Raw genomic sequence first — 25,797 nt, 5'->3', positions numbered from 1 at the left:
AAACAAAAAAAAAAAAATAGATTCATGATAGTATGGTTTTCTATGTACCTACATAATAACTTCAATTTATATGCAAATTTAAACCTTTAACCAAAATTAACCCATTACAAAAAAACTCACTTTAGATTAAACCAACAAAATCTAGAAAAGTCGACTTCAAATGAAAACAGGTGGGATTGACGGTCTGTAGATCCTACAACAGGTGGAAATTACTTAACACTATATCTTTAAGCCGTACTTCAAATTCATCATCATTGTTGAAAGCAAATTTCGGACGTTGACAAGGCATCATTTTGAGATACTTCACATTGTAGGGTAGACCGACCAGTGAATGAACACTTAAGCACAATTTCATTTTTTTTTAAAATCCTCGTAATTTTTAATAACATACTATTCAGACCGTGATGTTTGAAACATTTTAATTAATCTATTTAAATATCTAAAAAAAATTGCGGGAACTTAAACGGTACCGCTTCCGACTTTTTTAGGTGTTTAAAGAAAAAATGGCACAATGACCCAGTGAATGAACACCTCGAACCAGTAAATGAACACAAATTGGTCCAGTGAATGAACATGATAAATTTTGATTTAAAAAGAAACGAAGTTTCTTTGAGATCAATCTATCTATTAAACTTTCTATTTCTATCTATATCTATATTTACTTTCTGTCTATCTATCAATGTATCTATCTATCTATCTATCCATATCTATATCAATCTTTCTATATCTATTTACCCCATCTATCTATCTCTCTTTCTATATTCCTATTCATTTACCTATACCTCAATTCTTCTACTCATCTATCTCTTTATCTGTCTAGCTACCTATCTATGTACCTATTTATCTACCTATATATCTATCCTTGTCTCAATCTGTCTATCTACATATCTTTCGGTCTATCAATACATCTACATATTTATCTAACCACACATATAGCTGTCTATCTATTTACCTATCTAATTATTTATCTACCTATCTAACCATCTATTTATCTGTCTATATATATATATTTATCTATCTACCAATCCAACAACCTAATCTGTCTATCTACCAGTCCGTCTACCTGTCTATCTATTTATCAGTCTATCTACCAATCTATATACCTATCTATCTATCTATACATCTCTCTATATCTCTGTCTATCAACATATCAATCTGTCTATCAACATATCTATATATTTACTTATCTATATATCCACTTATCTATATTTCCGTATTTTTCTATCTATGCCTACCATTAAATCTATCTATCTATCTATCTATCGTCAGGTAGATAGATAGATAGATAGATAGATAGATAGATAGATAAATAGATATAGATAGATAAATAGATAAATATATAGATAGATAAAAAGATAGCCAAGTAGATAAATGAATAAATAGATAAAAAAGGAGATAGACAAATATATAAGTAGATACATAAATAAGTAGATATATATATCTACTTATCTATGTATCTACTTATATATTTGTCTATCTCCTTTTTTATCTATTTATTCATTTATCTACTTGGCTATCTTTTTATCTATCTATATATTTATCTATTTATCTATCTATATCTATTTATCTATCTATCTATCTATCTATCTATCTATCTATCTATCTACCTGACGATAGATAGATAGATAGATAGATTTAATGGTAGGCATAGATAGAAAAATACGGAAATAGAGATACAGATGGATAGATATATTGATATTTAGATAGAGAGATAAGTAGGTAGATAGAAAGGTAGTTAGAGAAAAGATAGATAGATAAATATATAGGTAGATAGCTAGATAGATATAAATTATATACGTAGATAGATTTACAGGTAAATAGATAAATATACAGAAAGATAGATATATATATAGATGAAAATAGGTAGGTAGATAGAGAGATATAGATATATAAATGGGTAGATGGATTTAAATAGATTGATAGGTAGATAGATAGGAATATATAAGTAGCTGGATCGATATATAGATACAGAGATAGGGATATAGATAGAAAAATAAATAAAAATGTAATAATATGATATAAAATAATTAAAGAAAGTGAAAAAAAAATCAGTAATATGTTAAAAAGTGTATTGTGTTGGCAAAGAAAGAAAAATATATAAAACAAAATATATAAATTTTTTAACACATAAAACTATCTGCATTACAAAAAAGGACTAAAATAAAAATATCTCAAAGAAACTTCAAATTTCTTTTTAAATCAAAAGAAATTTTGTGAGTGTTCATTCACTGGTTTTTCGTAATTTTTCGTACCCAGTAACTGAACACGCTCTACCTGAAAAACTACGCATTCTGCATTAACTAAAACACCTTAAATCCATACCCTATATATGCATACTAAATTTAAATTTTGCAGAATTAAAAATTAAAATTTATAAATACAATTATTATTTATTAAAAAAGTTGCATGCACGAAACCAGCCTTATAGTTTTGGCAGAGAAAAAGAATGATGCACAATCGTGAACATTCTATATTTTTTTTGGGGAAAAAATACGTGACCAAAATAACCAATCAGGTGTCAGATAGCTTACAATATCAATACAGAAAGCAATTCTAAGCAATTTATTTAGAAAAAATCTTTTGGATGCTTATTTTTTAAAAAATATTACGAGTTTGTTCATTCACTGGGTAGTGTTCAGCCACTGGTCGGTCTACCCTAAGAAGACTCAGGTGTGACCCAAGGAGACTAAAAATTGCCGTCCGTGAGTACAAAGGTACGCCATTTTGGTTTTGAAAGCCAGTCACATCGACAGGACCACAGTTTTACAACATTAAAAATCAGAAACAAAACGTTCAAAGTATAGGGAATCATGATACCTACAACAAAAATGAATAATACAATCCACGACGGACGAAAAAAAAAGAAATTGCTTATTATTATTTTTTTTTTTTACTTAGGTCCTACTAAAACCGAAAAAATGTGATAGACTCTTAAATGTTCGTTTGATGGCGTTGAAACTTCCTGGTATACTGGAGAGGGCTGTGGCACACACGTTGAACCCCAATTAGGATCTGTCTCGACAATATCCGGAATTTCCCGACCAACATCCGTAGGTACAACCGTCCGTGGGTACAGCAACTTCCCCTACGATCCAAAAGTTCGGGGGACAAGCTGTATAAAACTTTACCCAGAACAGTTCACCTTACAGAAGCACATCCACCTTCAAAAAGTCACCATGACGACTATGTACTTCTGCCAATGTTCATATAACTTTTGGAAACACTCCTGCAAGCCATTTTTCGCTACCTTCTCTGATGCAGCTTTATCTTCTCCTGACAGAAGAAAGCGGCGTCTATGCAAATGTTTTTTTTTTTTTTTTTTTTTTGCTGGGAACAGGTAAAAGTTACACGGAGCTAAGTCCGACGAAACGTTATGTTATTTGTTTGTCATATCAGATTATTGACCAATCGAACCGTGCATTCTCAACATGAAAGTTGCCTTCTTCACTACGATGAAGTTACAGCAGCAGCGCAAGAGACCTTAAAGGAGGTTGCGATAAGAAGTGCATAGTCGTTCAAGGTGACTATTTTGTAGATAGATGTACTTCGGTAATGTAAACTATTCTGGGTAAGGTTTTACACAACTTGTCCTCGAACTTTTAGATCATACTACGTACGTATGAGTTTTGAACTTACTATTTCATCACGTTTTTGAGTGACGCAAGTTTACGCGCATGAAGACATCACAAGAGAATTTGCGATAATTAACTAAGGAGGCGTTCAAAATGGATTTTTCGGTCATCTATATGTTCTTAGGTACAAATGCATGTATAGATGTGCCGAAGTTTAAATTGGGTGATCCGAAAATAGAAACTTAGGTCGAAATCTGATTTTTTTTTTTTTTTGTGATTACAATTCCTTATTCGTAGAAAAGAAGTAAAGTGAATTGAATCAATGATCTTTTAAATCCCTGACAATCTTATCAATTTATTTCTGTTATATTTTTTTGAGCCATAACGATTGCTTATTGTTTTCATTTGACTGTCCTTGACGTTACGCTGATTTTATTCCCCCCCCCCCCACCTCCCTCTGCAGCACTCCCGCCCACCGTCATCTGCAGGCGCTGCTCCTCCGGTCCTGAGCAATGTCCCCGAAATCCGCTTCTCCTGGTCGGTGGCGTCCATGTCCTACACACGCTCATACACACACACACACGCCTATGTGCATACACAAGTCTACGCACACACAAGACTACACATGCACAAGCGCCTACACACACGCCTACGTGTATGCACAGGTCTACGCACACACAAGCCTACACATGCATGCGCGCCTATACACACACAATTATACAAACGTAACCGCCTAGGAGAAGGGGCAGATTTTGGGGGACAGGAGCAGTTTCTAGAAACAATAACTCCAATGAGTAGGGTCCTGTAGCAACTCGTGATTGCGAAAAACATAATTTGAATTAAAAATATCAGAATTCAAATTAATATTTTTTTACTTTTTTTGTTTTTGCCATCGGCCATCGGTCATCTTTGAACAATCGGCATCGGCCCATCGACCAAAAAATGCCATCGGTCGAGCCCTTCTAACATAATATAAAACTTCCCATTAAAAACAAAAGAACATTGCTTAAGACAGGTACGGGTAAGGAAAATAAATCCTCAATCTCCGTATTGGTGAAATAAAATTCAGAAAGTCTTCTACGAAGGCATAACAATGAACCCTAAGAAGGGAACGTTCGTAAATAAAAAGTTAACATCAAAAGAAGCCATAAAAGAATTATTTGGAACGAAACTATGAATTTTTTTAACAAAATCAACAGAATTTTTAATAATAAATAGTGACTCCTAAGAGGAGAAAACAGAGACTAAACTTTTCTTACTTGACTGTTCAGCACAAAAGTATTTATTTATCTTAATAGTGCTAGTGCTGCCATCTGAGAGTTAAAGAGTAAAACAAAACGTTCAGTGGACCCGCCAAACGAATAGAACATTCTGCTGTAGAATTTAGTTTAGGTACACGATAAAGGCAGGGCCTTAAGACTGAATAGGCAAACTAGACTGTGGCCTAGGGCCCGCGTTTTTTATAGGTCCCCAAATTTCTGAAGCTGTTTTAACCAATGATTAAAATTGTGAGGTTTGACTGCGGAGAGAATCCCGAATCTCATGGAGGACTTAAGTGACCACGACCCAAAAGAAGGCTGCGGGACGAAAGTAATGCAAATGGTTCTCCAGAAAGCAATTTATACATATAATATCGTGACATAGTTTTTAAAAATACGATGATTGATTTATTACACGCAATTAATTTTGCTACATTAATAACATGAATGTATATTTATGGATACAGTATTTTAAACTTTTACTTTCCCGGAGTTTTTCGAAACTAAAGTCAATTTTAGGATATCTTTGGGAAAGAAAAGTCTTTTTTTTTTTTTTTTGACTCCCCCTCAGTCTAACACTGAGACCTTTAGCTATCTGTGTGGTGACGGTGCGAAAATTGATTAGAAATTCCAGAGCCCATCCCCTGAAAATATTCAAAATTGATGCTTTAAAAACGCAATTTCAGATTATCCTTGGAGACACTAGAGGAGAGGATTGATTTAGGTTCCCTCCCCCCAAAATTTTTCGAAATTAAAATCTCAAAGATGCAATTTCACACAATCTTTGGTAGTATTTTGGGAAAGGTTGCGGTTCAGGGACCCACCTCCGAAAATATTTCGAAATTGAAATCCTACAAATGTATTCGTATTCTTTGACAACGGTAAGAAAAGGGTCAGGGTTCAAACATTGTAACCATAAACTTATTGGTATTAAAGTTTTAAAACGTAATTTAGTCGTTTATGTTGAGACTTGGGAGTAGGACTGCTCTCTTTCGAAATTTTTCTGAAATTGAAAGCTCAAAAATGCATTTTAAAACTATGTTTGGGGACATTAGGCGAAAGGAGTTCGCCAGGAAATTTTTTTCAACATTTGGGCTTCAAAAACGCAATTTCTAAGCTGTCTTTTGTAAAGTTTTTAGAATTGAGGAGAGCTTCGGAAGCATAAACTTCTAATTAACATATTATAAAGTTATCCCTCGATGATGTTATACAAGGGAGAAAAGAGGGAGGCTCCGTACCGGATTTTGACAACATTTCAGTTTATGTTCGGCCAAGTTAGGTGATAATGACGAGGTAGCGACTCTCTTCTGTAAATTTTTCACGGAGGTCTCGAGAAGATCATTTTAAGATGTTTAGGAAGAGATACCAGATAGGTGCTCTCTCTCTCAGAAGTTTTCTAACATTTGAGGACTGAAAAAGACATTTTATGTTCTATTTATCGCCTCAAAGGGGGGACTTCATTTCGGGCCCACGTTTAGACGCTACGCTGAAATTTGCTGTCCCTACCCAGAAGTTGCCTCCCGGGGCACGGGCTCTGGTTAGCCGCCTCGTCCTAGATCCGCCACTGGCCGTTTGATTTTACGTCAGTACGAATTTTAGAGCGCTGACTAACATTATGGTATACTATGGCGGACATCAGAGAGCACATAACCTAACTTTGCCCCCGCCGTCGCCACATATACACACATATTCGTACGCCACATATACTACCCAAATTCAAAATAATTGAATACTTCCCACTTTTTGGAAAAAGTTTATTCTAACCAAATATAAGTGCAAATTAGGTATTTAAATGAACGTGCCACTTTTTTTAGACCTTAAAGAGTGCATTTCATTTCAAATATACTCAATTAAAATAATCTCAGACAGAATAATCCAAAAGTGATGAAGATTTACATTGAGTCAAAAAATTAAAATATTCAAATTAAAGGGGGAAAATCACTTTCAAAAAAAAAAAAAAAAAAAAAAACTATCAATATTAGAATGCCTCATTTTTTGCTGGATTCAATGCTTTAACCCTTTCTCACACGGATTCTACCACCTGTTTACATTAATCGCCTTTGACACTTTCCATACCCTCTTAAATGCGGCATCGAGCTCAATTTTGTTGGCGGGCATCAGGTCTTGAACCGCTTTCTTTAGATTTGACGGTACCACAAATTCTTGATCGTATTGAGATTGGAAGAGATGCTTGACCAGTTTAATACTGAAATTTCTCTTTCTGTTTAAAATCTATGAGTCGTTTTAGAGATGTGACACGGAGTAGAATCTTGCTGTGAAAGATAAAATGTGTCACTAAATGTGTAACTACTGTGCCTCAGATGAAGTATCATGCAATATTATTGATAAACAGCGGAAGTCGCGCATTGTTTTATTTTAAGATATATATAATTTCCCAATTCCAGCAGCCCTCATGCACCCACAAACCAAGAAGGATGTGTCAAAGTGGAGAGAACGTCTTACACAAGATTTCTCAGACGCTTTTCTTTTTAAACGTCAAACCCAAACACCTTTTTTTTTGTTCACAGATATTTCAAAAAAAAGATTCATCACTGAATATAATACTTTTCCAACCTTGTTGCCCCTGTTAGAGCTTCCCTTTGCTCCGGGAGAGTTGTGCACGTTTCTGCTTCATGTTTAACTTTGATCGTACTTCGTAGATTCGCAGTTGATGCAACCGTTCTAGTGTAGTTAACGTGGATAAGATAACTATACATTCTGTCCAACACTTATGGACGACGTAAGAAGCATTTTCAACGATTATTTTGGACAATTTACTTTAATTTGGGTTCATCTCTGCCAGATGTTACAATTTTTCTACCTCGTTCATTTCGGTTACTTTTTAGATGGTCAGTCCTTCTATGTTCCTTTAAAATTTTACATACCATATATTGTAAAACGTTCATTTGAATTGAGTTGGACAGTTTTTTCTAACTTTAAGAAATTATGCAATATGTAACTTTGGGTTTTTCCTACACTGCAAAAAATAAACTGTTGTTTTTACAGTATAATACTGGCAGCTCACATTCCAAAGAAAAACTGTAAAATTTGCAGTTCTAAACTGTAAAATTTGCAGTAATATACTGTCTTATAACAGACTTTTACTGTGAAATTTACAGCGATAAACTAAAACTAGCGCTAATATACTGTCTTTTAATGGAAATGCCCTGTGAAATTAACAATGACTTACAGTAAAATTAGCAGTAATATACTATTTTTTAATGAAACTGCCCTGTAAAATTTACAGTATCAAACTGTAAAATTAGCAGTAATATGCTGTTTTAGGAATGAATTGGCCTGTAAATTAAACAGAGATAATATGTAAAATTAACAGTAATATACTGCTTTTTAATGAAATTTCCCTGCAAAATCAACAGTAACAAACTGTAAAGTTAGCAGTAATATGCTGCGAAATCAGCTGCACTGCTCCGTAAAAGCAGTAGTATACGGTTTTATAAATGATTTGTACAGTAAAATTAACAGCAGTAAACCATAAATTAAATAGTTATAAATTTTTATGCAAAAGAGTTTTCTCCCCTACTGTTGTCTCTTTTCATAGCCGAAATCACTGCTTTTACAGCTGAAGAACAATATAGAAAAGTAAAGCAATTGATTCTGTATGTACGTTGTAGAAATCAACCAACATACGAAATCTGTTCCTTTTCTAAAATTTTTCAACAACAAAAATAATGTTTTAGGCTATGAAAAGCAACAAGTAAAGAAATATAAAAGCATTTTACATAAAAATAATTAACTGCTGCTAAATATATGTTTTATTGATATTAATTTCATTGTACACAAAATAAATCAGTGCCCGTCTTTATATTTTATAAACACCTGTTTAAGAAGGAAAAATGGTGCTTTTTCATTTCTACAAAAAACTTATAGCTTTTATTGCCAACTTAAAAATTTACAAATAGAAGGAAATTGCAAGATATGGTCTGAAGCTTTATTTTAAGAACAATTATAGCCTTTTCATAAAAAAAAAAAACTTTTTGATCCATGAAGGTAGTAAAAATGAGAAGTTTTTTTATATATATAACTGAAAACACTACATCGTATCTTCACTGAAAATACTTTTTTCACTTTCAGCATTATTGTAATGCTAAAATGAACAGCATAACGTGGGAAATGTTTTACAGTATGCAATCCATTATACCTTTAAGTTTATTTTTAACTTTATACATACAATTCCTTACATTTATTTTCCTTTTCTGGAAAAACAGATTATTTTCATGGTTTTCTTCTTTTTTTAATGTTATAAGTTGCACTTGTACCTATTTTATTTGAGAAATACTACTAACAAACTAACGTTATTTCACACCATATGTGCAGTATTCAGCATTTAGACTGCACAGAATGGCTTTTATTGTAAACTGAATAGTATTATAGATTAGATAATACTTGATATTATTAACCTTTTAAAGTTTACATAGATGAAAACAATAAATATGTGACAGTTCAGAATTCCAGAGCTACTAAACAGAAACAATTTTTCACTCGGTATAGTAAAATCTGTCAGGTTTATATAAAGTTTAACTTTATATTCTGTTATACTGTTTTCATGAGAAAAAACGAAACATTCACACCATTAAAAATCGCCAAATTATTTTATTTCGTATACATTACCTATAAATACAGATTATTACAGTGAAATTGCAGAAATTCATTTAAAATCGAATGCAAATGCTTTCAAGGTCAACATTTTTACATCACGAACTTGATTCTTCTTTGTGACATCTTTGCCGACTTTGGAGCCATCATGAGGCCTTATATCATGAAAGCATCTGTCAAAATAAAAATTGTTAGAATCTCATAAAACTTGTAGACACCAAAAAAACATACATGGAAAAATCAAACTACGTAGGTATAAAAAATACGCCCTAAAATGATTAAAATGCCTCTGAATGATCTGAAATTAAGGTTGCCTTGAGAGTTTTTTTACTTTCTTCTATATGTTATAGAAGAAAGTATTGGATTCGTGCAAATTTTCGAATTTCGAATTTTGACGGATTCGAACCTTTTGAGGTGTGCTGAGTCCATTTCGACTATTTTTTATTTTGAAACTGCTTAACATGTACCTAAATTGTAATTGAACCGTTTATTTCAGGAACCAGTTAAGCGCTAAATATGTTGTTTTAAGGAGAAAAAAAAACACTGTTTGGCAGCAATTTGCAACTTACGCATTTGTAACGGGAGTTATTAATGTCTAGTTAAAGTAGACCTAATCTGGATACTTTACATAAGAACTCAACAAAGAAAAAATAAAGAAAATAATATCTTACATTTTATCTTCCATGTAAAGAAATGCACTTATACTGGTTTCTGAAGTACAATTAAAAAAAAAATCCTTGTAATTTTCGGTATTTTTTAAGGTCTTTGTAATACATTTGAGACTGTTGATTAAGAATAATGTTTATTTTTTTCGATCGGATAACTGAAGTGATCGGGAGAATAACACTCCTTCTATAAGTCAAGAATTCCAAGTTGTCCAAAATGGGAAAGCTAACATCTTGGCCTAAAGGAAAAAATAAAAATGTTTTAAAAATGATAAAACTTGTATCTAGTTTCCTCTTATAATAGGCTTCAGGTTATCGGATTACAATATGTTTACTTCAAAACAATAATAAGGATGAGGTAGAGAAATATTTTTTAGGAAATGGATCAAGGTCGATGCTTAGGACAACCAATTGGGAAATATTGAGGTATTCATTTAAAACAATTAATACTCTATCTAGCCTCTTTTAGTATCCCCCATCCTGCCCCGAGTTGCTATAGTAGCACTGAAGGCCGTATATAGATGGTTTTTCTTTCTTTTTTTTTTTTTGGAAACCCATATTCCTTTCCAACACTTGTTAAACAGCTCAAACTATGTTCAACTGATACCAGCTTCATCTTTTTCTTTGACAGCTTCCCATCGTTAGAAATCTGAATATAAAACAAAGTGTGACGTAAAGTGATTACTTAAAACTCTGTCTGTACTTAATATGAAATATTTTACATACTTATAATTTTTCAAAATATTTTTTTTTCATATATTTTATTCCACAAATGTGTTATTATATTGTTAAAATTTAATTTTTTGGAGCTTTTTTCTTAAGTACTAAGGAATCACATAAAAGGGTCATTTGAGTTGAAATAAAATAATACCGTAAGAAAAATCTATCTAATGTCTTAATATTTAAGCAAATATAAGATGTTTCATTTATATTCTGTGTCTCTCAAAATGGTGACGCCCTCTCCCCCCCCCCCCCCCCCCCAATTTGAACAGCCATCGATGTCCCCAGTTTATCTTGTTCCAATCCATAGTTCTTAATTGTAACATAGAACCTGACACAGGTTCACAAAAATCAGCTTCAGGGACCCAATATGGCACGCAGACCATAGGATAGGCTTCAGTGATTAAGAACGCTCTAAAACTCAAAAGCATTTGTGATTACAAATCATATCCGTAAACACAAAAATATAAATGAAAAGATATACTTATAAACTTCCGTTGCCGGCATTCATGTCACTAAGTGAATCATCGCAACATCATTCAGACTAGGGTCTTCCTTGAAATTCCAAGCGGAACACAACCGCGAACTACCATCTTGATAAAATGAGACAAACCATTATTCAATTCAGTTCTGGTCACAAGTTAAGGAAGTTCTTTTCATTTGCATACCACTAAACTCAAAAAAATAGTATGGCATTAGTGAATAAATTTAAATGAAAAATTCAGGCGACTAGAATGAAATTTGTAGTTTAAATTTTTTTTTTTTTTTTGAAATACCTAACCGCAACCATATCACCGGGCACAAATTCAAAATGAAATCAACTACAATTTTATTTTTTCCGTGCGCTGGAGGGAAAGGGACAAAATATTCGCTAGCAAATTCCCCTCTTCTTGGCACGCCAGCACACGGAAAAAAAGAAATACTTTAATACATGAATAAAAAATATATTACAGGCCATCCGTTTGTGTGCGCAAATTATAACTTAGACATAATGGAATAATTGAAACATTAAAAAAAAAAAAAAACTCTAAAAAATATGTCATTGCAATTCTGAAGTCATTGCGATTCAAGCTTTACGTAAATTTTCCCTAAAAAAAGGTTTTGTGAAACAATCAGCTAAATTATTTTCAGTTTCAACAGATTTTATTCCAAATTCATTTTCATCAATCGAATTCCTTAGGAAATGGTACCCCACGTCATTCTGCTTAGTTCTGCAATTTTCTATTGCAAATCTAGAAAAATCGATCGCAACTAGAATGTCACAGTACAGAGTACTATTAATCAATCTTAAATTCTGAACTCTTTTTGTGGCCAATTCATTTAAAATTCTTTTGATCCATATAACTTCCTTAGATTGTTCACTAATTGAAATATACTCCGCTTCCATCGTTGACAGTGCTACGCATTTTTGTTTGAATGTACACCATATTATTTGAACCTATACAAAATCACTAGGCCCCCTCTCCCTCCCTCCGCCATTGAAATCCGGTCGTCGTGATTCGAGGCGTATTCTGTATCAGAATGACAATAATTTATTCAATTTACAGACAAAATTTAGATTTCAGGGATCGACAAACCCTTCAGCTTGTCTCACAAATCTCCTTTTTTATACCCGCATATAGATACGAATTGCAAACATTAGTTTGGAAATGCACCCAATGTAGCTTATACACAAAAATTGAAAAGAAAGCATCAATAAAAAAAAAAAGGAAATTGCTAGAGAGAACACTTGCGAAAAGTATCCCCCCTCCCTCATACCTGGTGGTTACCTAAAATAACCAGTCTGGCCTTGAAGCGCATTATTTCGTTCTGCTTATCTGTTCTGCTGTGTTTTGCCAATCTTCACTTTCTGGCGTTCTCAAACTTTGTTTCAAATTCGAAGGAATTACATCTTCGGAAATGCTAACTTCTAGCTTACTTGAACTATCCCCTCCCCCTATCTTCATCAGAATCTGATACTTTTCGTGAATTATCATCACAAGTGAAATGAACTATTTTGGGTGACATTCAATGTTATTTTCAGAACAATAAACCTCGGCTTCGCGATTCGGAATTTAGAACCGTCGTGTCAATAGAATAATACATATCCCTGCATTCTCTACTTTGCCTTTGTATTTCTTTAACCAATTTAATTCTCAACATGCTATTTTATGATTTGCAGGATATTCTTCTTCTACTTTAGATTTACTCAGTAGTGAAATAAAACTGTATTCCTTTTGTAATAAGTTACTATTCCGGGCTGATGAGTGCTAAAAAGCACGAAACTGCAGTCCTCGGATGGAATAACTGAGCTGGCGGTGTATTTTATGTATTCCTTTGTTTCCCGTTCCTGTCCCCCCCCCCCCCCCCCGCCTAGAATTTATTTTCATCGAATTTAACATTCAGCGTTTCTGTCACTTCGCGATTTTCGGAATCCCAAATTCTATAACCTTTCGTATGAAACGCATATCCTACCATGACTCCCTGTTTAGCTCTCATATCCAATTTGTTTATTTTCTGTTTTGGAAGTCCAATATAAGAAATACAGCCAAAAAAAAAAAACAAAAAACAAAAAACAAGTGAGTTTTTAATAGATGGCTTTCTTCCCCGAAATAGCTCAAAAAAGGTTTTGATTTTTCCTTTTAAAACCGCTCTAGTCCGTAAGTAGTGGAAGCACATATAGCTGCTTCGGCTCCAAACTGCTGAGGCAAACCCGTTTCATTTAAAAGTGTCCTAATTCCATTCATTAATGTTGAGTTATGGTGTTCTATGACGCTACTTTGTTAACTGGAGGATTTGTTAGTGTTTTCGATTCTTACGCTTTGGTCGCTAAGGTAAATTTCAAACCCGGGGGTTCAGAAATTCCTTTCCGTTATCGGATCTTTTCCGCAAATATCTCTGTTCTCTTTTAAAACCTGACAACGTATTCGAAAACCTCACTTTTCTTCTTTAAGATATAAACGGAAGACTTTCTTGAAAAATCGTCTATTAATGTGAAAATAATCCCCCCCCCCGCTAAAAAACTCAACTGCTAAGGAACCCATCGCATTTAAATGCAAAAGATCTTACCCGGCTTTGACTTGAACCTCCGTTACAAGTTTAAATAAAATTCTCCGATTTTATTCATTTTACAAGAATAACAATCTGACATATTTTTACTTTTTATATGCAGTGAAAGACAGTGAAGTACAGAATCACACTTTTCAGTATTTATGATATAGTTTTTGCCTTCATCATAAACACGTTGATGTCAAACTTTAAGACTCAAAGGGTTCTAAAAGTTAAAATGTAAAGAAACTGATGAGTTCAAGGTTACAAGAGTTTCAAATTCTACTGTAGTTCTCGACTCATCTACTTCTCTAAATGAGCATGTCCTTCAAGGCGAATAAAATATGACAAACAATGCATAATAATGTAAATATTCTACTTTAAATTAAAAAGCAGTAATTTAGACGAGAACGCAACACTGCCAGATCAGAAATGAAAAGCTGAAAATTTTAAGAATATAGCCAGGCACGGCCTGAACTTAATTAAATATGTTGGGAATGCGTATAATCTCAATTTGTCGAATGGAACTTACATATTTGCCGATTAATAAAATACTGGTGCATGCACACGTTAAGTACGCACAATTAAGTACAATATCTAATGAAATTTGGACATTCGAGAATTCAAAAATTGCAACATTACAATTATGTCCACAAATTTGCCGAATCGTGAGGTAAAATTTTTCCAATATGGCAAATTTGGGGAGGTCATAGAGACTTCCCGTGACCTCCCATCGAGTGTTTTTGGATGTAGTTTCTAAAATTATTTTTATGTTCACAAGTTTCAATGGTACTAGTGCATTTTTCCTGAAGTAAAATTTTAATTTCCTGCCGACGCAAATATAAAATTTTTAAAACACAAGGGTTTCATGCTTGTATCTAAAGATGCTTAATTTTTATTAGTTTTTTTTTGGAGTGCTTCATTGATGATTTTTTTTAATTATTATTATTTTAGTTTTGATCGATAAGTATGAAAGTTGGCTCCAGATTTCAGAGAATTTCAAGTCGTTCAGACATCAGAGTATTGTATTTCCAGAGTGGCAAATTCTTCAAAAAAAAAAAAAAAATCAGTAAACTTGATACTGTTTGCATGTCTCTCGGTCACGTTGTTATTTAATTTATTTACATTTTATTCATCGAATTATGTACAGGTTATAAAAGTTACTGACGCTATAATGTAAAGTTAATCAATAAAATGGTTAAATGCAAATTGTTAAAGAATTTAAAACAGAATATAAGAAAGAAAAAAAAAAACAGAAGAAAGAAGTCAATCGCGATACGATAAAAAATTTACTAGAAAACATAAGAATTTAAATTTTAAGTACTCACATCCTATATAACCCAAAATATAATCGTAAACAAAGTCGAATGTTCTAATAACTTTAAATACGATCAAGGAGGGAATTGATTTCTTTTTAAATCAAATTTGAGTTTCAGAAAATGTTTAAAAACTATCATACGTGCAGTAAAATATTCAGAATCACAACAACTACTCAGATTTTTGCTATAAAGCAATCGCTACAACTTAACAACTAAAAGAAATTGCAAAGTCAACATCAACGAATATTAGGATACGAATTACGATTTCTAAATAAACACTGTTATTTTACATACATTCTCGATGATAAAAACTACATTTTGAGGAAAAGGGAATGAATAATATAACTAGCACTTACCTTTAACTTGGATTACAAATGAGCAGTCCTGCCTCAGCACAGCCGAAATATCAACAAAAATGGCTGTCGATACCTTGAATTCATTAGTTTATCCTCCCGTACGAAAGGAAACACCTTTTGCGCATCGTTTTGCGCAATATAAAACATTTTTACAGTTTTTCTCTGTTATTTAGCAGAGCAGTATTAAACTGTAAGAAAAAACAGTATATTACTATGAAAACAACAATTATTTTTTGCAGTGTATTTATCATCTCGATGACCCATTTTGAGCAAGAAAAGGCCTTTAAAAGAGCGTAAAAGTATCCGAGCCCCAAGCTCCATACTTGTGACAAACGATAGGGTAACAAGTATGAAAATATTTTCGCTACCTTTTAAAATTCACATTGAATGAATACATTTTTCTAATTTTTTGACCAATATAATAAATCTATCTATTTTTCCAATGTGTTAATGATCCATAAATTGTTAAAATAATACATTAAAAGTTGTTTTAATTGATTTACCCATTCATGAATAACGAGTTATAGTCTTTTTAATTTGTGCATGCGTTCATTTTTCTCGACTCAGGGACAAGTTTTGTTCAAACAGTTCTGATATTCTATTATTTTGAATTTGAGTTGTACTATCTTCACGTTTTCAGAACCATTCTATTTATTATTTATTTATTTATTTATTTATTTGGTAACGATTTGTAAAGAAAAAGATTATTTCATTCATTTTTAAGAGTAAATGCATTACCTGCTCCACTTTCTCCAAAAGTTCTGCATTTCTTGCCTCATCAAGCATGCGTTCAGTTTCTTTCATTCTGTTTAATTTCTTTTGAGTTGATAGTGTGGAATGACTGTACGGATCAAATTTTCGTCTTACAGAGGATTCCTCGACGAACTTCCACCGCGATGTTTCCATCTGCCAATTTTCGTGAGCTCTGGTTATATGTTTTTGACAGGAAAAATATACTAAATTTGAGCTGCTGAAAGAAATAGTAAATATTGTCATAAACCTTGCCTTATTTTTTAAACGTAAGTTATGTGATAACGTTTCACAATTTGCACACTTGTAAAATCGTAATGACACCCTTGATAGAGTATAATAAACCAATTTTCAAATGTGTTTCACTGTGACTGTGCAGCATATAGAATTTGATTTTACATTATCTTTACGAAAATTTCCTAATTTATGACAGTGAGTTTTTTTTTTAACGATGTCTATAAAACGATTTTTTCTCCTCCAATTTGTCGTGCTTTTGCAAACTATTTTTTAAATCACTATGGTCTCCGTCTCTGCTCACTGCCGCTCAACAACCTAAGAAGTTGCTTCGCAATCTTATTTGGTTCGCAAAGATTTAAAGTTCCTGTTAAGAAAATCATATTACAATACATGTTACGATTAAGACAAAATAAAAATCGCTCTCCACTTCCCGTAGGAATAGAGTTTCAGTAAAGAGTTCATTGAATTTTGAAAGTTTGTTTAAATCCTACTCCAACGTGAAAACGAAAAGAACTTGGTAAAAATGTGTATAACAAAATTTTATCAAAAACTCAGCACCCCTTCCGGTACAATTATGGTAACCGGGTCGCGGCGATAAATATTTCGTTCTAGCAACCCGCTACCTTACCTTGGCGACGGAGCAATTTTGGCAACCCTAAACCAAAGCTGATTTGGTATTTGTTTGGCCAATCAACCATTTCAGAATTCACTATACAAAATTGTAATTTATTTGTCTAATAAATATTTTCTTTTTAATTCCATGTCTATTAATTATCATACAGCAGCTTATTTAGTCAGTTTGACTTATAATTTTAGTTATGATAATGTTCTTTGAATGGATCTTTTGCTCTAAAAAGTGAAAAATAATTTTATTCTTTAAACACCATCGATAATACTTCTAAACATAATTTTTGAAGTTGGCGCAAAAACAAAAAGTAAAATCCAGTGTAACCATGCTTCGTTCATATTTTTTTCAGAAAATCAAAAGTTAGGAACCAAACATTTATATTGTTACTCAAATATGCTGTTATCAATGCATAATGTATGTGGTAGCGAAGAAACTGGGCCTGGTTAATTTTATAGTAGTACTTAAGTTATGGCTGTGAGTGATTTTATCAACGGTTTTTTCAACTTCAAAAATTATGTTTAAAAGTATTATCGATGGTGTTCAAAGAATAAAATCATTTTTCCCTTTTTAGAACACTTTTGAAGTCGGTTCTATTTTTTTTTCCAAATTTTTTTTTTATTTTATTCGTTTTAGTGTAAATGTTTTTCAGAAATAGTAAGAAGTTACCGTCACGAAACTTCACCTTATTTTTTTCATAAAAATGCTCCATACTAAAAAATATTTTTTTACACGCCTTAAACTTTAAGCAATTCGCGCTAAAAATGTATCTTTGTTCCTCTCTGGAATTCATTTGTGTGTTAATTTAATTATAACCATTTAAATATTACGTTTTCCCAAACTAATTTACATTTCACAGCATACAAGATGCTTGTGATGCAATCCTGTATCTCCTTACAGCCCCGTTCATCTGTTATTGGCATAGATCAGCGGTTCCCAACCTTTTTCTCTTTGCGAACCCCTTGGAACAGGCAAAAAAGTTCGCGAACCCCCTGATGTTGAAATTAGTAACATGTAAGAAACAATAAAAAAACAGCAAGTTTGCTTTCCATTTTTTGCAGCATTTGATTGCAATAAACAAAAATATAATTGTAAAATATCATTAAGTGCAAACATTAATAAAAAGTTAAAACTACATCTACAAGAAAAATTATAAACAAGAAATTTTATAAACCAACTATTTTTTTAAGCATACTTTAAATTGGGAAAAAAATCCTTAATGCGATATTTGTGGCTGTTTGACGGAACAAAGAAACTGAAAGTTTGGTTCAATGTCTGACAGTTTGAGTCTTAAATCAGGCTCTGCATTCAATCTGCTTTGGTATTTATCTTTGAGATAAGTATAGGAGGAAAATCCTTTCTCGCACAGATATGTTGTACAAAATGGTAATAAAATTCGAATTGCTTTTTTGGACAAAACGGTATAGTCATTTCTTACACTAAGCCAGAAGTCAATTAACGAGAGCTCTTTAAAGGTAGTTTTCAATGAATTATCACAGGATAACTCGATGAGCATTTTCTTTTCATGTAATGTCAGGGTGTTCTCTAAGCATGGATTTCCTTCAAAAGGATTGCGTATCCAGTTGTTTGAGAGAGGGACGTTACGCCTATTAAGAAAATACTCGTCAAAAGTTAGTTCAAGATGATGCAGATGTTCACATACATTTCTTTTAACGCTTTCATCAAGTTTCATTGAGTTTTCTGATAAAAAACTACTAAGAGAAGTGAAACAAGAAAACTCACCCATTTCCAGGCATTGGATCCAGAAATTCAATTTTTTTACCATAGCTTCAATTTTATCATATAAAACGAAAATATTAACAACTGCACCTTGCAAGGATAGATTTAATTCATTTAATTTTGAAAAGATGTCAGCTAAATATGCAAGCCTTTGCATCCAAAGAGGATCGAATATGCAAGTGGACAAGTGAAATGGATGATCAACAAAAAATGCTTGGACTTCTGACTTCAATTCAAATAAGCGTGTCAAAATTTTGCCACGGGAAAACCATCTAACTTCTGTGTGAAGAAGTAAAGTAACATGAAGGCTTCTCAATTCCTCTAAAGCGCGTAAAATAGACGGCAGTTTGTGGCACGTGATTTTATGAAATTTACAATTTTTACCGCATCATTCAAAGTAGCGGATAATTCTGCGGGAATACGCTTACATGCTAATGCTTGTCTATGAATGCCACAATGAGTCCATTCAATTTTCTCGTTGATCTTCTTTACTCGCACCACAAAGCCAACAAATTTTCCTGTCATTGATTTTGCACCATCCGTGTACACACCCACGCACAAAGACCAATCTATTCCATTTTCTTCAAAGTAACTGTTGACCAGTTCGAAAATTGCTTCTCCAGTTGTGTTGGTTTTCAAAGGTTTTGCAAATAGTACATCTTCTTTAATTGTATCGTTAAAAATATACCTAACATAGACAAGTAATATTGCAGCGTTTGCTACATCAGTCGACTCATCAAGCTGGATCGCAAAATTATTCTCTTTTATTCTATTCACAAGTTCTTTCTCCACATTTCTTGCCAAATCAGTAATTCTGCGTGATACTGTGTTGTTTGATAGCGGAGCCAGGTCAATTTTTTTTGCTGACTTTTCTCCCAGCATACACTTAGCAATATCTTTAGCACACGGTCCAATTAAATTTTCTGCAATTGTATGTGGCTGTCCAGATCTTGCAATTCTATAACTGACTCGATATGAAGCTTCAAGGGCCATTTTACTATCTTCGTTGGATTGTAACAGGAACGTAGAGACGCTACACTTTTTATTATATTCCAATTTTCTTTTAAAATATTCGATAAGTTTGTCCTTGTGTGTCGGATGCTTTGTTTCGAGGTGTCTTCTCAGAAGTGACGGTTTCAAACTGCTGTTCGCTAGAACTTCGTTGCAGAGAAGACAAAGCGGTCTAGGTTCAGACTCTTCTCCAGTAAAATAAAAGCCCATTTGTGAATAGTCACTGTCATATTTTCGCTTTTTTCCTTTTTTCTCCCCTAGTTCACTTTTCTGTTTAGTCGGGGGAGGCGGCAGTTCATTACAGCTATCTATTTCAATATCCTGTGTTGATTCGAAAGTTACTGCCGATGTTGAGGGTTGATCGATTGACTGCTTGTCCATTTGTCGCTCAACCAAACTACCAGTTTTCAACCATCGATCCATAACAGCAGAAAGTTATTAAATCATAAAAAATACCAACACGATTATAACTTCACAAACAGAGTAGCAAGTTCACGTAGCAAAACCAATTGCAAACAAAATCACTTGTTTTCAAGCATCTCTAAAGTATCTCTAAATACGTCTGTTAACAACTATTTCCCCAGAACTATGAGCATGCTGATGTTATATATTTTTGAAAACGAACAGATGGGTAAAATCCAGTAATAAATTTTAAGTTTGGAGCCTTTTGCTGTCATGTCTGTTATTTGATGACTGAATTCCACGGAAATTCCCGAGTTATATTTCAACCAGATTAGAATTAATACCCCTATGATGCATTGTTTGAGAATTCTTTATTTTTTTCGACATATGTATATTATGTATATTGTTTGATTGACTCCACGCGATGGCGCCTTTTTAAGGTCATCGTGATCCCCGCCACAGCTTAATACAACGTTTCTGCATGGCGCCTCGCAATAAAGAAGGAAGGATATCTCTTTTTGTTGTCTATCGAAAAAAAAATGAGAAAATTTCTTTTTAACCAAGATTATAAAACCGCTGAAAGATTTTTTTTTTTTTTTTTTGAGCTTAATACAAGAGTCTGGCGCGTTTTCAAATTAAAAAAAAAATTTAGTAACTATGTGTGCAAATTGAATATTTTATAATTTTTTACCAAACTAGGAAAAATCCGCCATTGCACCCAAATTTTCGCGAACCCCCTTCCTGCACCTCGCGAACCCCTGGGGGTTCGCGAACCACCGGTTGGGAACCTCTGGCATAGATGATAACGATAATAACAGAATTTTTTTAAAAATACTAAGCACTTTTTATAATGCACTCAAATGGACAAAATAACTTTTCTGAGTCAGAAAGGACATTTTAAGTATTCCTGTAGTTTTCAATTATTCCAAGAAAATGACTCCGCAAACGAAGAAAAGTGCGGCTCAAGTCAAGTAGAAATTTTCTTCGTTTGCGGGGTCATTTTCTTGGAATAATTGAAAACTACAGGAATACTTAAAATGTCCTTTCTGACTCAGAAAAGTTATTTTGTCCTTTTTGAGTGCATTATAAAAAGTGCTTAGTATTTTTTAAAAAAAATCTGTTATTTTATTCTTTTTAATGTAAATGTATTTCAGAAATAGAATAATGTTACTCTCACGAAACTTCACCTTATTTGTTCATATAAATGCTCCGTATTAAAAGGAAATAAACCAATATACGTGCCTAAAACTTTAAGCAGTTGGCACTAAAAAATGAATCCTTGATAATCTCTAGGATTCATTTGTTTGCTAATTTAATTGAAACCATTTGAACATTAAAGGTTTCCCAAACTAATTTAGGTTTCAAAACATACAAGTTGCTTGTGGTAAAGATCCTAATATGTCTCTTTATTTAGCTCCATTATCGATTATTTTCATTGATGAAAGCATTTCATGCTTGCTCCAGAGAAGCCTTGATTCAAAATTTTCATTATGATTACTGTTAACATTACTGTTGCAAGGCAACAAAAATTGTAACAATGGGTTTTATATTTCAACATTTAATGGGAAAATTACATGAAATTTGCTGTTTTTCATCCTAACCGAAATAATAATTTCATTTTAGAATTTTAATTTTTCACCGGTAAGTTGTACCTTAAGATTAGGCAAATAATTCGAAGTCTCTAGTGGTCTAGCTGCTGAGATATAAGCAAAACCAGGCCTTAGATTTCTCGTGACAATCAGGCCAAGTATATAATAAAAGTGCTTAAAAATACTACTACTAAACTGGTAGCATTGTGAAGGCTAAGCAGATCCTAGTCACTTTATTACCTCGCTTCCAGGTTAGGTTTATCCCCACTTTAGACGTTACCGTCGCAACAGAGACGATCACGTCTATAGTGGGGAGTCTGTTGCGACGGCATCGCTATAGAGCTATCACCGCACTAGAATCACTCTAGTACGAGACTCTAGTACGGTGACTCTAGTAGAGTGACTCTAGTACGGTGATGATAGAGCGACACTGAAGAAACTTGATGCTTGCTTCAGAGAAGCCTTCCTTCAAAATTATCATTACAATTACTATTAATATTACTGTGGTATGGCACCAAACGTTTTGTAGCAATGGGTTTTATATTTAATTTGATTTAATCTTAACATATAAAAATCTTCTGTGCAAACGTTTGTCACCATAAGGCTTTTAAACGCTGGACCAATTTTGATCCAATTTTTTTGTGTGTAATTAAGTTGTGGCGAGCATAGTTTCGAAGCACGATGGATCGAATCGGAAACATTTTTGTTAATTAATTAATTAATTAAATCATTGGATGGTTATATCTCTCAAATGATTAATATTTATTTTAACCTATTGCTGAGCGAGAACTGAAATAAATATTTAATCCGTTGCCAAAGGACAATAAAAAAGCCAGCTCTGTTTTTTGTAATGAAATTTCCTACTGTGAATTGAGAGGAATGTCAATTGAGTTGTTTATATGTCAATTGAGAATAGATAAAATGTACAGAGAGAGAGAGTGTGTGAAGAATTCATCTCTTGAAAGCAACGATTTAAGGTCCCGAGATACATTTTAAAGTAAAATACTAGAAGGTTCGCGCAAAACTTGTGTTCTGTCGTCGTAGTTGAACCATGTGACCGGATCGGTGCTTTAGGTTTTCCTAGAGCCTGTATATAGATATATATAGGGGCCTTAATTATATATATATATATATATATATATATACTAGCATTCCCGTACCCGGCATTGCTATAATTACTATCTTAATATATAAAAATCTTCTGTGCGGACATTTGTCACCATAAGGCTTTTAAACGGCTACCAATTTTGATCAAATTTTTTGTGTGCAAGCATGGTTTCGAAGCGCGATGGATCGAATCGGAAACGTTTTTGTTAATTAATTAATTATTTTAAACATTGGATGGTTATACCTCCCAAATGATTAATATTTATTTTAACCTATTGTTGAGGGAGAACTGAAATAAATATTTAACTTGTTGCCAAAGGACAATAAGAAAACCAGTTCTGCTTTTTGCAATGAAATTTCCTACTGTGATATGTCAATTGAGAATAGATAAAACGTAGAGAGAGAATGAAGCCTTCCATTTCTTAAAAGCAACGATTTTAGGTCCCGTGATGTATTTTAAAGTAAAGTACTGGAAGGTTCACGCAAAACGTGTGTTCTGTCGTCGTAGTTGAACCATGTGACCGGATCGGTGCTTTAGATTTTTCTAACCAAATGATCAGAAAGTACCGTCCGTACTTAGCAACATTTGTTTCTAGGCTGAAATCCATCTGAGTTTTGGCACCAATGTCAAGAATACGTTAAGGATTATCTAACTAATCATTACATTATTAAAGGAAAAGATGATGGAATTTAAAGACGAAACAAATTTTATTTTCGTCCAGATAAATTACAACAGGGTAGTTCTGTACACGAAAGATCAGTGCAGTGGGAGATCTTTATCTTTGGTGGAAAGAACAAATTAGGCAATATATGAAGTTTAAAACGTTTTCGTTCAAAAGATCGGAGCGCTAATCGGTCGGAGTTGGCTTCGCTCACTGATCGGCTGGATTACAGTAACGTGGTGGCTTGGCGACTTTGGCTGTAAACAATAGAGTTGTGTGATCATTTGTTTACATTTTGAAGCTACTGTTAATGTAATTTATTGTATATTTTGTTTATTTGACGAATTATTTCCAATTGCAAAGAGTTGCTTTTCGTTTCTAAAGAGTTTTTAGTCATTTTAGTTGAAGAAAGCGTTTATTTTACATCGTTATGGGGGGGGGAGGGATGAGTGATTTTCGCTTATTCAGAGAACTGTTTTTACCTTTATCATTTTTTTAAACGATATATTTTTCATTGTTTTATTCTTTTTCATATGGGGGATGTTGCAACGGGATTTCCCGTTTGTTCTAGATGGGTAGTTAGTTTTTTACACTTAATATCTGAGGACGCTTTTTATCCTTTGAGTATGGCTGAAAGAACAAACCATCAAGTACGGGAGAAAAAATAGTTAATAAAACAACTGCTCAGTGGGCATTAGATAAATCAAGTTGTAATAAATATACGCATTCTGACACCAAGCAGCTTAAAACGTTTTCTTTTTACTTATTTTTTTCAACAAAACGGTTCAAACACTTGATAGTTTATTGAAATTTTTTTACTTTTCAATTTACAAAGTTTGAACAGAACAACGTCTGTCGGGTCCTCTAGTTACCTATAATTTTTCCTAATTTTGGGATGATCCCGGGGTCCCTGGACTCCTTATACATATGCCCTTGTCCTTAACCGATCTTTAACTGTTATTAACGATCCTTTTAAAGTATTGATTATCTTTGCAAACACAGACCATCCACATTTTATTGTTATACCTATGTTTAAGCAAGAACTTCTTTGTATACAACATTTTTAGTTTTTTTTCCTAGTGCTAAAATTATTAAGCTGCTTGATGAACTGACTTTGGAGCAAGCTACATAACATTGGCCGTGTAAAAAAAAGTCTTCTCTTAAATCGATCCCTGCTACTTTTAATGTCTGTCCTTGTGACTTATTAATGGTTATTGCAAAGCAAACTTTAACAGGAAACTGCACTCTTCTAACTTCAAAAGGATAGTTCACTTGTGATGATACTCTTAAAAACTTCGTTTCTAGTTTTGAAAAAATGAAAGCAAAAGACAGAAACATTATGATTTGACTTGAGAAAAGCCTCGAAGAATCACGTGAGAAACAAAAACAATATCAAATTTATAGTTCGCTATCGACCAAAAGTTGAGATGAAGTACTGAATAACGATTTGAATGGAGGAAAGCCTTCGAAAATAAGGGATTTGAATTTCAATGACAGGTTTTAATTTCGCAAAAATTAAGAGGTTTTAATTAATTTCTCCCGAACTAATTGAGATTTCAAAAAATCCTTTCTTAGTGGTTACTTTCGTAATCATGCGGACATGCCTGCCAAATTTCAAGTCTGAAGCTTCAGCGGTTTCGGCTGTGCGTTGATATATATATATATATATATATATATATATATATATATATATATATATATATATATATATATATATATATATATATATATATATATATATATATATATATATATATATATATATATATATATATATACACTGCTTAACAATTGCTAAGGAACAAGTGATTTATGCAAATTTGTACCTCAACCACCTGGCCAATGGAAATAAATTCAAATTCAGATGGCGTGGTAGATCAAGACTCGTTATCTGAATAAAAGACAGTGCATACACGCTCAAAATTCGAATGTAAATTCACGCTGTTTGGTTTTTAACAAAAATAGTGCTGGATGTTAAAAAAGGCTTTTCTGTGAAATTCTGTTTGGTTCTTGAAATACTTAAGAGTAAAATGTCAGCAAGACATCATTTGAGCATCTACGATCGTGGACGAGCGGTTGGACGACTGGAAGCAGGTCAAAGTGTCACCACTGTGGCTGCTGCAATGGGTGTATCAAAAAGTG

The 25,797-nt window shown here is 33.1% G+C and overlaps 1 protein-coding gene across 2 annotated transcripts in view; it reads right to left on the bottom strand.

Annotated features, from left to right (window-relative positions):
- The window catches only part of LOC129221630 (uncharacterized), a 98,281-nt gene that overhangs the window by 33,005 nt on the left and 39,479 nt on the right, over window positions 1-25,797 (bottom strand). The window contains exon 2 of one of the 2 annotated variants that reach the window (XM_054856156.1): window positions 16,271-16,502. In XM_054856156.1, coding sequence (XP_054712131.1) covers window positions 16,271-16,502 — 232 coding nt within the window. The remainder of the gene's footprint in view (window positions 1-16,270; window positions 16,503-25,797) is intronic. The other variant, XM_054856164.1, reaches the window with a different exon arrangement.

Source organism: Uloborus diversus, chromosome 1 (genome assembly GCF_026930045.1).
Source record: "Uloborus diversus isolate 005 chromosome 1, Udiv.v.3.1, whole genome shotgun sequence".
In the NCBI taxonomy this organism is placed as follows: Eukaryota; Metazoa; Arthropoda; class Arachnida; order Araneae; family Uloboridae; genus Uloborus; species Uloborus diversus.
This window is presented reverse-complemented; position numbering and strand designations above follow the sequence as displayed.